Raw genomic sequence first — 12703 nt, 5'->3', positions numbered from 1 at the left:
AAAAAATTGATCGTGCTTGACTTGATGTGTCTTAGATTTTCTCTGTTCTCTGTATTGTTGTAGGGTCTTTACCATACAATATAAAGCATCTTGAGGCAACTGCCGCTGTGATTGGGAGCTATATAAGTAAAACTGAAGTGAATTGATTTGTTCTTTACATTCATCCCTCCATCAACTCCATCTTCACACTAGCTGCCGATCAGCAATCCTTTTTCCCTTTCCGACACAAAAACTCAACAAACCCAAGTCCAAAATTCAAAACTTTCCTCTGAAGCCCCAAGCCTGTGATTGCATAACAAGGTGCTTAAAGTGCAGAGGAAAGTGGTCAAATAACTGATTGAAGTTTGCTTCATTGTTGTAGTGAAATGGCTTTTGGAGCTAGAAGCAGCTGCAGGTGATTAACTTAGCTTAGCTTGTTGGTTTAAAGCCAACAATAAGCCTACCGGCACCTCAGAAGCTATGGTCATGTGAAAAAGGAACTACACCCTCTCTCTGTTCTAAGATTTTACAGATTAGGACAGGAATGAAAAGTCATCTGGTTTTGAGTAGGTCATGCAATTAGGTAAATATAACCTGGTGTGAGCAACAGTGCGTGATGTGTTACACAGAAACTAACTTGTTTGGAAGGGTTGCCAGGAGAAAGTCCCTTGTCTCTAAAGGAGCACGGCTTAGGTTTGCAAAGTTCATCTTAAAAAAAACACAAGACGTCTGGAACAATGTTCACAGTGGAGATGTTTGACTACAATGCACAGTACCAATTATAAAGAAAACAAATCAAAACACTGAATTTCAGCACAAATAACTCGTACAAACGGTGAAGCATGGTGGTGGAGGGGTGATGATTTGGGTCCTGGTCACCTTGCAGTCTTTGAGTCAACCATGAACTCCTCCTTATACAAAAGTATTCTAGATTATGTGAGGCCATCGTGTTAAAACTGGGTCATGCAACAGGACAACAATCCCTGAAATGGCTGAAATAGAAAATAATCAAGATTCTGCAATGACCTGATTGAAATGTGTGACATATTTACCTAATTTTAAGACCTGATATGGGCCAGCTGATTTGTCAGTGCATCCTGATATATAAAACCTTATGTATCAGAAAGAGGGTGCCGTTTCTTTTTCACATGACTGTAAGTGGCACACGCTTTCATTTGGCTAAAGGAGAGATATGTTGGGCTTAGTTTAGTGTAAAGACTGAAAACAGAAATATTCTTCTTCTCACCTTTCAAACACAACTGCAAACATATTTCAAGTTTAATCTCCACACAAATTGAAATGGATTGCAGTAATCACGATCCTTTGCTGTGTTTAAATGCGAAGGAGCACGTGATGTATCAGCTCAGAGCGGCACTTTTTTAAACAGCCATGAATACCACAGAAAGAAAACGTAATTTTTCTCACAGTTTCCACTTCATGTACACTCAGCTTGTATCCCTGTTTGTCCTTCTCCAGCTGGCCCGCTTTACTCGAGTAATGAGAGCGATGCACGAGGAGAGCTTTAACCTTGAGTTTAGCACCCAGCCCTTCCTTCAGATAGCTCCACTGTGAATGCTCTGTGGAAATTCACGGCTGCGCTGTTCTGGCTCGGCTAGGGTTAATTTAGTTAGCAGGATGTGAATTCAGACCGGTTACTTAACAGCCCTTGGCTTGCAGAATCTACTTGTTTATGCTTTGTGGGTTTCTCAGCAGCTGTCAGTCTACTTTATTGTCCTGCCTGCATCCATTCTAACCTTGTTTGCATACAGTTTGAATGGATGTGTTGTGACAAAAACCAGCTTTGGCAAGCACTCATTGTACAGTAAACACAAAGGCAATCACTCATATTTTAGTGCACATATAAACCATCCATTTGCATTTAGATGAAGAATAGCGGACATAAACTTTGGGAAGATGGGAGGTAGCGAGAGCACGCATATTCATGTTGGCTGTTACAGAAGAGCCATCTGAATATCAGTGCCGGGTTGAGGATGATTAAGAACAGTAATGACATTGGGGTAGCAATATAAATGCAGATGAAAATGTTCAACTAATAATGGCTGTGGACATAAGCAGTGATGATGATGAGGCCTTATCCTCTCTGATGTCCCCCAGGTGCTGAATGAGGCCGTAGGGGCCATGATGTACCACACCATCACCCTGACCAGAGAGGACTTGGAGAAGTTCAAGGCGCTGCGCATCATCATTCGCATCGGCAGCGGCTACGACAACATCGACATCAAGGCTGCCGGGGAGCTCGGTGAGACTGAGGGACAGATGCACACGAAAGATGAGCGTTGCGAGCAGGGCGGCTCAGGCGCGGAGCGTAATCACGCGGCGTGAATAATGAAGGAGCCTATCTGCTCGTGTGGCTAGCTCATTCACTACAAAGAGAAAACATAAAGGATGATTCATCAAGTGGAAAATATGCATCGCGGAGGAGGACCAAATCAAACTCTGCTCGCGATGTTTACGCGACACATATGTACAGGAGTTTACTGTAAACAGTAGATGTAACAGAGCTAATTTCACATGCAGAGCAGCTGCTCCGACTGATATCAAACTCTCCCTGTGATTCCCATTTGGCCCCGTCGGCATATGTTTGGTATGAGAACAGGATTTGTGTGATATCCTAATTATTGTCATTTGCGCTCCTATATTTCAGTACGCTGCCAGTCTTTTGGTGGGCATAATTAGCAATTAGAACGATCCTCTTATCATTCATATTTCAGTTTTATACACAGCGGGATTTTATTCTGTAGTAAGTCATAAAGACGGAGAAATATCCTGCCATTTATTTCGTAAAATAAAATACTAGCAAATGGATCTCTCTCTCTCTCCAAAGCAGTGACAGTAATCTGTGAAGCAATATTGTTACAGCAGTAGTCGACTAAATTGCTATCTCTCCTTGTCCAGGCATTGCAGTGTGTAATATTCCCTCAGCGGCCGTAGAAGAAACAGCAGACTCGACGCTTTGTCACATCCTTAACCTGTACCGGCGAAACACCTGGCTGTACCAGGCTCTTCGGGAGGGCACGCGGGTCCAGAGCGTGGAGCAGATCCGGGAGGTGGCGTCAGGAGCAGCCAGGATCCGAGGAGAGACGTTGGGCCTGATCGGATTTGGTAAGTTGCTTGTTTTGGGTTTTATTGCAGAAAGCGTGCAGAGCTGAAAAGTGCATATTGAATGATTAGCCACAGCATTGAAACCAATGATACAGACCACCTGTCAAAAAAACCCACAAATATTTTCGAAATCTGTCAAAAACATGTTTAAAACTTAAAATTATATTGTTATTTATTAACCACAAAACAAACAGAATCCAATTCTCTGCATAACATTAGACCTGTTATTTGTTATTTGGCATCTTATTTTAAAAAAAAGAGTCTACTTTTCTACTTTTATGTAAATACATATTGAATATTCACAAATAACAATGACAATTATATTTTAGGTTTAAAAATATCGTTTTAATTAAAGAGCTTGGACATACTGATAGATTATTCATCACAGATTCATTACAAAATAATTTTTGGTAATTACCAGTACTGTTAGTGCAACTTTGGAACAATTCTTGCATTAAGTTTTGGTCTAATACATTTGGTAAGCTCTGTAGGTCAAGTAAATAACAATGATTATTTAGTTACAACTGCAAAAATGCTGAAAAACTTTCATGTTGGCTCTGAAAGAGAAGTAAAAAAACACATATCCCTCTATAACTGGAGAACGTCGTCCTCTATCCACTGCCCAAAGCAAATTCAGTAGACACATGAGCACCCAAACTTTAAGAAAGGTGGGCTGGTTGGATGAACCTTAACCCGAGATGAGAACAGACGTCAGTGTGATTCTCCGGGCAGTGTTCGACTGGGAAACCTCGAGTTCCAGCATTTGTGTGGATGTTCTTTGACACATACTATCTATTTGTCTAACAGTACCAAACTTCTTCATAGCTAGTGTATTCCCCAAGGACACTAGCTTCTTTTAGCAGGTGCACCCTGCCTCACTGCATAATTTTATAGAACAACTTGCCCAGATCCCACCACAATGTGCGTCTTACACAGATTAAAGGATCTGCTTCCTCCTGTGCATGACCCATCAGGACACCTTCAGAGTCTGATATTATATAATAGGCACTGAACACAAAGTATAGCAGAAGCTAATGATAATATTTAAATGTCTGACCTGAATTCCTATCAATACATTAAGCAGCTGCCGACACATTTCACTAACACCTATTAAAAGTAAGGTTAGTTGATGCTCTTTCTCCTCTCGTGGCCGCCTCAGGTCGTTCAGGCCAGGCAGTGGCCATGCGGGCCAAAGCGTTTGGCTTCAACGTGATCTTCTACGACCCCTACCTCCAGGACGGCTTGGAGCGCTCGCTGGGCGTGCAGCGAGTCTATACTCTCCAGGACTTGCTCTACCAGAGCGACTGCGTCTCCCTGCACTGCAACCTGAACGAACACAACCACCACCTCATCAACGACTTCACCATCAAACAGGTGGGGGGACCGGGAAATTCTGACATGAGGTAAAGGGAGATTGTCTCGCCTTGGCAGGAGCGCTTTCTCCTTGAGGCTGGTAGGACAGCTTCAGACCAGCAGCCGAGTCAGCCAGCTTTGGGTTTATCTAGACTGCCAGCGCTCCTTTGTTGGCAACTTAAAATAACAGGCTGTTAAAGCGAGCTTTTAATGAGTGCTAGGATCAAGCAAAGAAACACAGGTGTTTGGACAATCTCTGAATTCTGATTATATATTTGGGAGTGGATGGTGGTGGAACATGATTCTGAGTTTTTTTTCTTTAGAGTGGTGGGTGGTGGAGGCACAAATCTCTGGGAGGACTGTGTCAGGAAGGGGCGTAAAAATCTGTGACAAATCAAATATGCGGATCCATCTGCATCTGTAAAGTGGTAGGCAGGGGGTGTTAACATAATCAGGCTGTTCTTCCATGTTGTTTCTGTCCTTTTGTAGCTTTCTAGTGTCTCCCAAACACTGCCAGAGTATATGTGAGTATGTGGGTGTAGGAGCATGTGCAGTCAAAGTATGGTCTGGTGCATGTTTTTCACAAACCATATACAGTACATTTATAGGACAGAAAATATATTTTTATTTTTTAAATGCTAATGAAATTAAATAGTTCTGACCCAAATAGAACACAGTAACTTGACTTTCTTATATATTTAATAAACTGTTTTTTAGCAGTATAACACATGTCTTGTCAAGTTTTTGTCTCTGTAGCACTAAGAATACAAGAAGCGCCTCTACAGTCTTTTCCTGGTCACTGCTGCCACCTATAGAACTTAACCTGTACTGCAAACGTACAGAAGCGCATATTAGTACTTGTGTTTATCTTACAGAAACAAAAATTGAGCTGTTTGATCTTAAGCATTATCATGAATGCAGCCAACTTGCACATTTGTCATATTTATATGGTTCAGATCATTTAAAGATTTTAATATTAGACAAAGTTCTCCTTAGTAAATCAGAAAAGCAGTGTTTAAGTGATGATTTCCACCCCCAACCCCCAGTCTTTTCACTAGACACACCCACATCTGATTCCTGCCAGTTCTGCTGAATCAAGAATCACATAAATAGAACCTGTCTGACAAAGTGAATTAGGCAAAAAAAATCTAAAAAAAAAAAAAAAAAACCTCCCCCAAAACCCCACACATCACACCATGCTCTGCAGAAACTCTCACTCGGGCCACACTCTAAAGATAAAAACTCAGAATCATGTTCCACCACCATTCGCTCCCACATCTTGCAGTCTGGAAAGGGTTAAAAAGCCATTTCTAGGGCTTTAGAACTCCAGCGAACCGCAGAGAGAGTCATTATCCACAAATGGAGAAAATTTGGAAGAGTGGTGAAACTTCCCAGGCGTGGTCAACCTACCTAAATTACTGCAAGAATAATTTTGAAGAGAACCCAGGACAACATCTAAAGAACTGCAGGCATTGTGTGCCTCAGAGTTCATGATTCAACAATAAGAAAGAGACTGGGCAAAAAAAAAGACATCCATGGGAGACTTCAAGGAGAAAGCCACTGCTTACCAAAAAGAATGCTTGCGAACAAACATCCTGATGATCCCTTTTTGAAAGGTTTGAGTCCCACTCAATAAAAGAACCATCATAGCAACAGTCAAACATGGTGGTGGTAGTGTGATGGTCTGGGGCTGATTTGCTGCTTCAGGACCTGGGTGACTTGCTGTAGTAGGTGGAACCATGAATTCCTTCCTCTGCCAGAAAATCCTGAAGTGGAATATCCAGCTATCAATTTAAGCCCTGCAGCTCATGCACACTTGGGTTATGCAGAAGTTCAGTGATGTGAAGCACATCAGGAAGTCAACCTCCGACTGGTTTTGCAGTGGCCGGGTCACAGTCCAGACTTAAATGTGATTGAGGTGTTTTGGAATGACTTTAAAAAGCCTGTTGATGTTCAAAAATCCTCCAATGTGGCTGAATTAAAGCAATCCTGCAAAGAAGAGTGCACCAAAATTCCTCCACAACAACGTGAAAGACTCAATATCAGTTATCACAAACACTCGATTGCAGGAATAATTTTTTCACATAGGAGTCAGGTAGATTTTTTACCTTAATAACTGAAATCATCACATAAAAGCAATTGAATTTGAAGGCATCGGTGTCATTTACGTGTCCCGTTTTATTATTAACAGAAGCCTTGTTTTTGCTTCCCGTGCAGCATTGAGCCAGTGACAGCAGCCCTCTGTGTGTGCCATCACAAAAGCACGCATGCTGTTATTTGTTGAAGTGAGACATTTTTATCGAGAGATGAACACTGAATGCTGCGCTGCTCTGTGTGTAGATGCGTCAAGGTGCTTTCTTGGTCAACTGTGCACGTGGGGGTCTAGTGGATGAGAAGGCTTTGGCTCAGGCCCTGAAAGAAGGAAGGATACGGGGCGCCGCCTTGGACGTCCATGAGTCAGAACCTTTCAGGTGCTTTCAGCATCATCCTTTGTTTATAAGTTCAGTTCAATAGAAATAATGTTTTCTTCCTCTTGTATTTAACTTCCCCGTTTCTGTCTTTATTTGCTGCTCAGCAGTTTTTCCCAAGGTCCGCTAAAAGACGCCCCCAACTTGATCTGCACACCCCACACTGCCTGGTACAGCGAGCAGGCATCGCTGGAGATGAGAGAGGCCGCTGCCACAGAAATCCGCAGAGCCATAACCGGTACCGACACGTCTTAGATGGCACACATTCCCACGCTCGCTCTCAAATTTCTCATTTCTCTGCTCACCATAGCTCAATCTCGCCCCGACACAGGCCGTATTCCCGAGAGCCTCCGAAACTGCGTCAACAAAGAGTTCTTTGTTACCACGGCGCCTTGGGGAATGATGGAGCAGCAGCAGCCTCAAGTTCACCCAGAGATCAACGGTGCCGCCTACAGGTAGGAGGTGGATTTATGTGAGCCCAGCATAACGCAGAGATCACCTGTCATTTTGAGCGCCTGCAGTAGTGAGGTTTAATACGTGGGGGAGGGGTAGCTTAAATATTCATATGTGTGTTTGTAACAATTCTGCATAATAGGCTGGGTCCTAGTTTTTGTGGCGTATTTATACATAGAACTTGGCCCAAATTAATGAATCCCATGTTAAGTTCTCAGTCTCTATATTGTCTAAACCAGACTGAACTGCTTCTCTCACACAGCCGAGTGAACCAAACCATGGTACAGGCCATAGCAACGGGGGGAATGCAGGACAAATTATATACCTAATTCCCAACCAGGTAAATGAATACCATCACTGCTGGCCAACAGGCCAGGGCAAATGAATAACATCATGAATAAAACCCCTGTGAAACCTGTAGCCTTTTTCTGCCTCTCACTCTAACCTCCCTGTTCTGTAACTGTACCCACTCTACCCAGCATCCCATCGATTCCCCCAGCTCGCCCTCCCCTCCCTGAAGTAGTGGAAAGCAGTACACAGGGTCACTCTAATGTTTGATGTTTTGTTTTGTTTTTTGTAAGGAAGTGGTACATCTGTAGTTATGTATGTGGACTGAGTAGAAAAAGGCGCCATTACTCTTACAGTTCACGAGGGAAGACTGAAAGCAGGAAGTTGGGGGGAGAATAAAAGTTCTAGAAAGGGATTTGGCGGAGAAATCTTAATTTATAATATTTATTTGTGATTTTGTTTGCAGTGAGCGTTTTCCCCCCACATTTCCCCGCCCTATAATAAAGGATCAATTCACCCAAACTGCTGTATTTATTTTTTCTGGGAGGAGCTATAACCAGTTCACTGAAATCTTAAATCCTAAAATCTGATCAAATAAAAAAGGTTCACACTGCAGGTAAAAGTGGACACAAATCTAATTCTTTCTTTTTTTTTCAGAACAGCACCAAACACACAGAATCAGATATTTTCCAGTTTAATTTAGGGCCATTTCCATATGTGTTTTGCTACGCGGTGAGCACAGCCAACACTAAAACCTGCCATAAGAGGTAGTCAGCCTGCTCTCATCAAGTCTGTGATTGAATGAGGTCAAGTTGGCAATTACATGAAATCTATTTCCATCTACAGAGAGAAACTCACATTTAAATGTTACTGTTATCTCAGGCATGAGATATGAGGCTATTTAGTGTTCCTGTTTGCTACAGTAGTTTTGTTGTTCTATGTTACATGCCTACGTTTAAATTCTGTTTTATATTTATTCTAGTGCTGTCAGTGTTAATGTCGTTAAAATGACGTTAACGCCATAACCGCATTAACGCGATTAACTCTCTGTTAGTGAGTTAACGCAGATCGCCCCGTGCGTGGGGCTGCATGACGTCAACGCGTTAGCGCGGTTAGCTCGTTAACGGACGTTAATGCGTTTATGGCGTTAACGTCATGTTCGCGAGATTAACGCTGACAGCACTAATTTAATCTTTAATTTAATCTTTAATCTCACACACACAACCGATTAATTTAACTGAATGGATCACACACTCACCTCAAAAATGGTTGTTTTTGCATTCTGGACAATTCCCGACAAGGTTTAGCCACTTTTTTTTTTTTTTTTTTTTTTTTAAAGAAGCTGGATCTGATTACATCCATATTGAATACTAAGGCTCTGCAGTGTGAACGCAGCCTATCTCTCCTGTTTTGTTGTTGTCATGGGGTTTTTGTTTGTTTGTTTGTTTGTTTGTTTGTAGTTTGGGCGAATGACCCTTTTAGTTCAGATAAGATCCCCTGACATTATCATTTAGAGTTGTGGTCAGAAGTGTACATGCACTCATCATGAGCATGAAAGTCATGGTAATTTGGGGCTTTTAAAGATTTATTTTTCCAGGTTGGAATCATTGTGCATCTTTAATGACTCTTAAAAAAAGCCAAAACAAGAACGTTCCAGTTTAAATTGATTTTGGATTTTCTCTAAGACACACAAAAGTATACATGGTTTTCAGAAGGCCAGTCCAGAAGCGTAATGCTGGAGGTTGTCCTCCTCCGTCATTATTCTATCCAGTTTGTTCGATGTTCTAGCACCACTGGCAGCAAAACAGCTTCAGAGTGTGATGTTGAAAGCCTCACCTTCACTTCTTAAAAGATACCTCACGTCACTGTGGCCAAATAAGATCAATCTGTGTCTCGTCTGATCATAAAACGTTTCTTAAGGAGCCATTCTGCATCCTGTGTGGGCAACGGCAAATTTAAGTCGAGCTTGAAGGTGCCATTTTTTTTGCACAGGAGCTTCTTTCTTGGTCAACGTCTTCTGGGTCCAGTGGGATTCAGCCTTGGTGGTTCCTGGGCTTTTTCTGAACATCCTGACTAATTTGGGTCTTCTTCCAGGCCTCAGCAAAGTGGTGACACAACTGAATAAGTTCTGATCCATAAATGTTGATGCTCTTAATAATCTGCAGTTATTTGGAAATGACTTCACTAGACAATTCCAACTCTAACTGTAGAAATCTACAGTTCTCTTTCTCAGATCTTCACTCAGTTCCTTGGGCTTTCCATTTGCTCCGATCAATCCAGTGAATGATGTCAAACAAATCCTTTCAGATCCCGATCACCAACGACAAATAAACAGCCTTTGGCCTCGTCAAGTTAAAGCTTGGAGCTTCTTTAATAAGTAGAGCCATTGGCACCACTTGTATGCATATATTTATATAGCCCCAAAGTACCATGACATTAATCCCAGGATGATGCTCCTGTACCACTTGTACCATTATTGGACATTTTTAAGCTGATGTTACTCAGTAAGTTCACTGCATATCAGTTGTTAAGTTTCTGTTGGTTTATTTGCATCCTCAGTGCGTCATCGTGCATTACTTATTTCACATTACGTTTTTAATCATGATTTTTTTTTTAACATGCAGTTTCATACAGAAATGATCCTGAGTAACAAATATTAGTTTTTTATGGAAAAAAAAGTGTAAAATGTGGAAAAATAACACTTATTAAAAGGTTAGCTCCTTAACATATCTGCTGATCACGCTTTATCTATCTCCAGATTTCCTCCTGGCGTGGTGGGCGTCGCCCCCGGTGGGATTCCCGGACCTATGGAGGGGTTGGTTGCCGGGGGAGTTCCCATCGCCCACACCCTGCCCCCTGGCACCCATCCGTCACAGGCCACCTCCCCCAATCAGCCCTCCAAACACGGCGACCCCATGAGAGAGCACATGACTGAGCCATAGGACTGCTGCTGTAGCTGAGAAGAGGAGGAAACTAAAAATTGATGTAAACTAAAAAAACAAACAAACCCAGCGACCTAACAACTCAACCATCCGACTATACGTACGCTTGATTTCAGCCATCCGAACCTACCAGCAGACTGCCTGCCGGGCAACGTTTCACACTTTTTCTTCTTTCTTTTTTTTTTTTGTGAAACCACTAAGTGAGGACAGTGGACGTTAATACACAAATGAGCTGCCACACGGATCTGAAATCTCCCCTCCCTTCATATCTTTTATCTTCATTCCTTCTCGATTTACACAATACTTTTTGTTTTAGTATATTTTAGGGAGATTTCCTCCTGACTTATGGGACACGTTGACAGTAGCCACGTGCAGGATGGAAACCCTCCCCTCAAGCTCAACAGGACGACTCTGTTTCCTTCAGTCGCGCCCATTTCAGCACAAACATACCCTGTGTTTAGTTTTTTTTTTCTTAGACTTTCTTCTTTTTATCCTATATTACTGTGTTTCTGTTCTTCAGTGTGTGAAAATGAACAGATTTACAGTTTTCAGACAAGAAAAGAAAAACAAACTGCACTCCATCTTTGCCGGCTAGAGGCCGCCTGAGTGAAGAGATGGGATGCGGGGCAGTAGATGTGGAAAAATCATCCTTTCAAACCAAAAAGGAGGAAATATAAAGAATAAAAAATGGCAGGCTTTCATGGTTAAATATCGTACATGGACCGCGTCACTTAAATTATGTATTCCTGTTGTAACTTTTCCAAACTCTGCTGTACTGAGGTACTTTTATTTAGTTAAAGTGGCGAACAGTGTCCCAAATATTATCTGTTTGCATCCAAAGGACCTTTGGAGAAAAAGAAAAAAGCTTCTGAAGTATGACAGCTTTTGGAAAAACAAAAACAGCAAATCTCTTACTGACTCAGGAACAATATAATAACCTTCAATTCTGTCCAAAAAGGAATAGAAAAAAGTTTAAAAAAAGAAAATAGGTCTTGATTACTGCTCCTCACGTCTCCACGTCTTTCTCCATTGTGGTATTTTTTATATATCAAATGTACATTTTTTGATGTTCAAGCTTTTCACTCCTGTTAGATTTGTATTGCCTTGTTAAATGTTCATATAATCGTAGTCTGATGTGACCAACCGCGTCCTCTCCTCCTTATAGTTTCTTCCTCCTTGTTTTTCTGCTCTAATGAAAGCCAGCTGTGGCGCCCTCGGAGGCGTCGAGCCCTCTTGGAACAACGGCAGCCACGTTCATTCCCTTTAGCCCCGTGACGTTAGCAAGAGGCGGCTGCTCGCAGATTGTTTGGTTTTTAGTGTGAGTATTTGTATTTGTTTCTTGTACAAAGTGAACATATAGCATACAGTGCAGCTGGAACCAATAAATAAAACTTACTGTTCTGATTGATCGATTGGCTCCGTGGAAGGTTTTTTGGTTTGCTTTTTATATTGTAAGGTAAAGACCTTACTGTTGTACAGTCAGATGACTTTCTATTAGGAAGCACTTGGCAATGGTGGGAAGGAAAATTAACAGGAAGAAAACTGCAGCAGCAGCGCTCTCAGGGATTGCCAGCCAACTGCTACGATCAGGTAGATATGAAGGGGAGAGCAAAGGACACACTGTGATCACGCTACAGTTTTTGTCAAATTTCAACAAAATTGTTTTCTTGATTGTTATGACTGAAGCACGGTAACTGCCGTCACAGTTCCATCACAGCGTTAGATGTATTGCCTGAAACTGCTTTTCCCTAAATCACCGACTGTTCATCCAAACAGTGAACAGTGAAGGGATAAAACATTCAAGTACTATAAAAATTGTCCAAATATCCCTGCCAGTCTCCTCTGGCTGCACAGCTTGTCACTTTGTTCTAGGTTCTAGCCATGGCTCACTTCAATCCATTTATCTTAAGTGCAAAATTCAAATTAGCCCATAATGTATATGCGTTTATATGTATATTAAAAAAAGAAATCTCCCTCTCACCCCCTGGGGGGTGGTATGTTTGTGATAATGAAGCTTGGGCCCTCGATCCGAGTCCTGGGACTTTAATGGGTTCTGCCTTTCTAAGGTTCTGGGATCACGTTGAACTTGACTTTCCA

General features: G+C 41.9%; 1 protein-coding gene across 5 annotated transcripts in view; it reads left to right on the top strand.

Moving 5' to 3' along the window:
• LOC146655493 (C-terminal-binding protein 2-like) overlaps nucleotides 1-12015 on the top strand; it is an 82362-nt gene extending 70347 nt beyond the window's left edge. For 2 of the 5 annotated variants that reach the window (XM_085427861.1, XM_085427858.1), the window contains 7 exons: nucleotides 2095-2239; nucleotides 2896-3102; nucleotides 4262-4476; nucleotides 6796-6926; nucleotides 7034-7161; nucleotides 7255-7378; nucleotides 10423-12015. In XM_085427861.1, the coding sequence (XP_085283987.1) occupies nucleotides 2095-2239; nucleotides 2896-3102; nucleotides 4262-4476; nucleotides 6796-6926; nucleotides 7034-7161; nucleotides 7255-7378; nucleotides 10423-10606 (1134 nt within the window). In that variant the 3' untranslated portion in view covers nucleotides 10607-12015. Of the gene's footprint in view, nucleotides 1-2094; nucleotides 2240-2895; nucleotides 3103-4261; nucleotides 4477-6795; nucleotides 6927-7030; nucleotides 7162-7254; nucleotides 7379-7638; nucleotides 7717-10422 lie in introns of all 5 variants that reach the window. The other 3 variants (XM_085427860.1, XM_085427859.1, XM_085427857.1) reach the window with 3 other exon arrangements.
• Nucleotides 12016-12703: the final 688 nt, after the last annotated feature.

The sequence above is a fragment of the Rhamphochromis longiceps genome, linkage group LG13, assembly GCF_057381845.1.
Source record: "Rhamphochromis longiceps isolate RC_006_pf linkage group LG13, R_longiceps_female_GT1.1, whole genome shotgun sequence".
Taxonomy (NCBI): domain Eukaryota; kingdom Metazoa; phylum Chordata; class Actinopteri; order Cichliformes; family Cichlidae; genus Rhamphochromis; species Rhamphochromis longiceps.
Note: the sequence above shows the minus strand (reverse complement) of the source record. Positions and strands in the feature narration are given on the sequence as shown.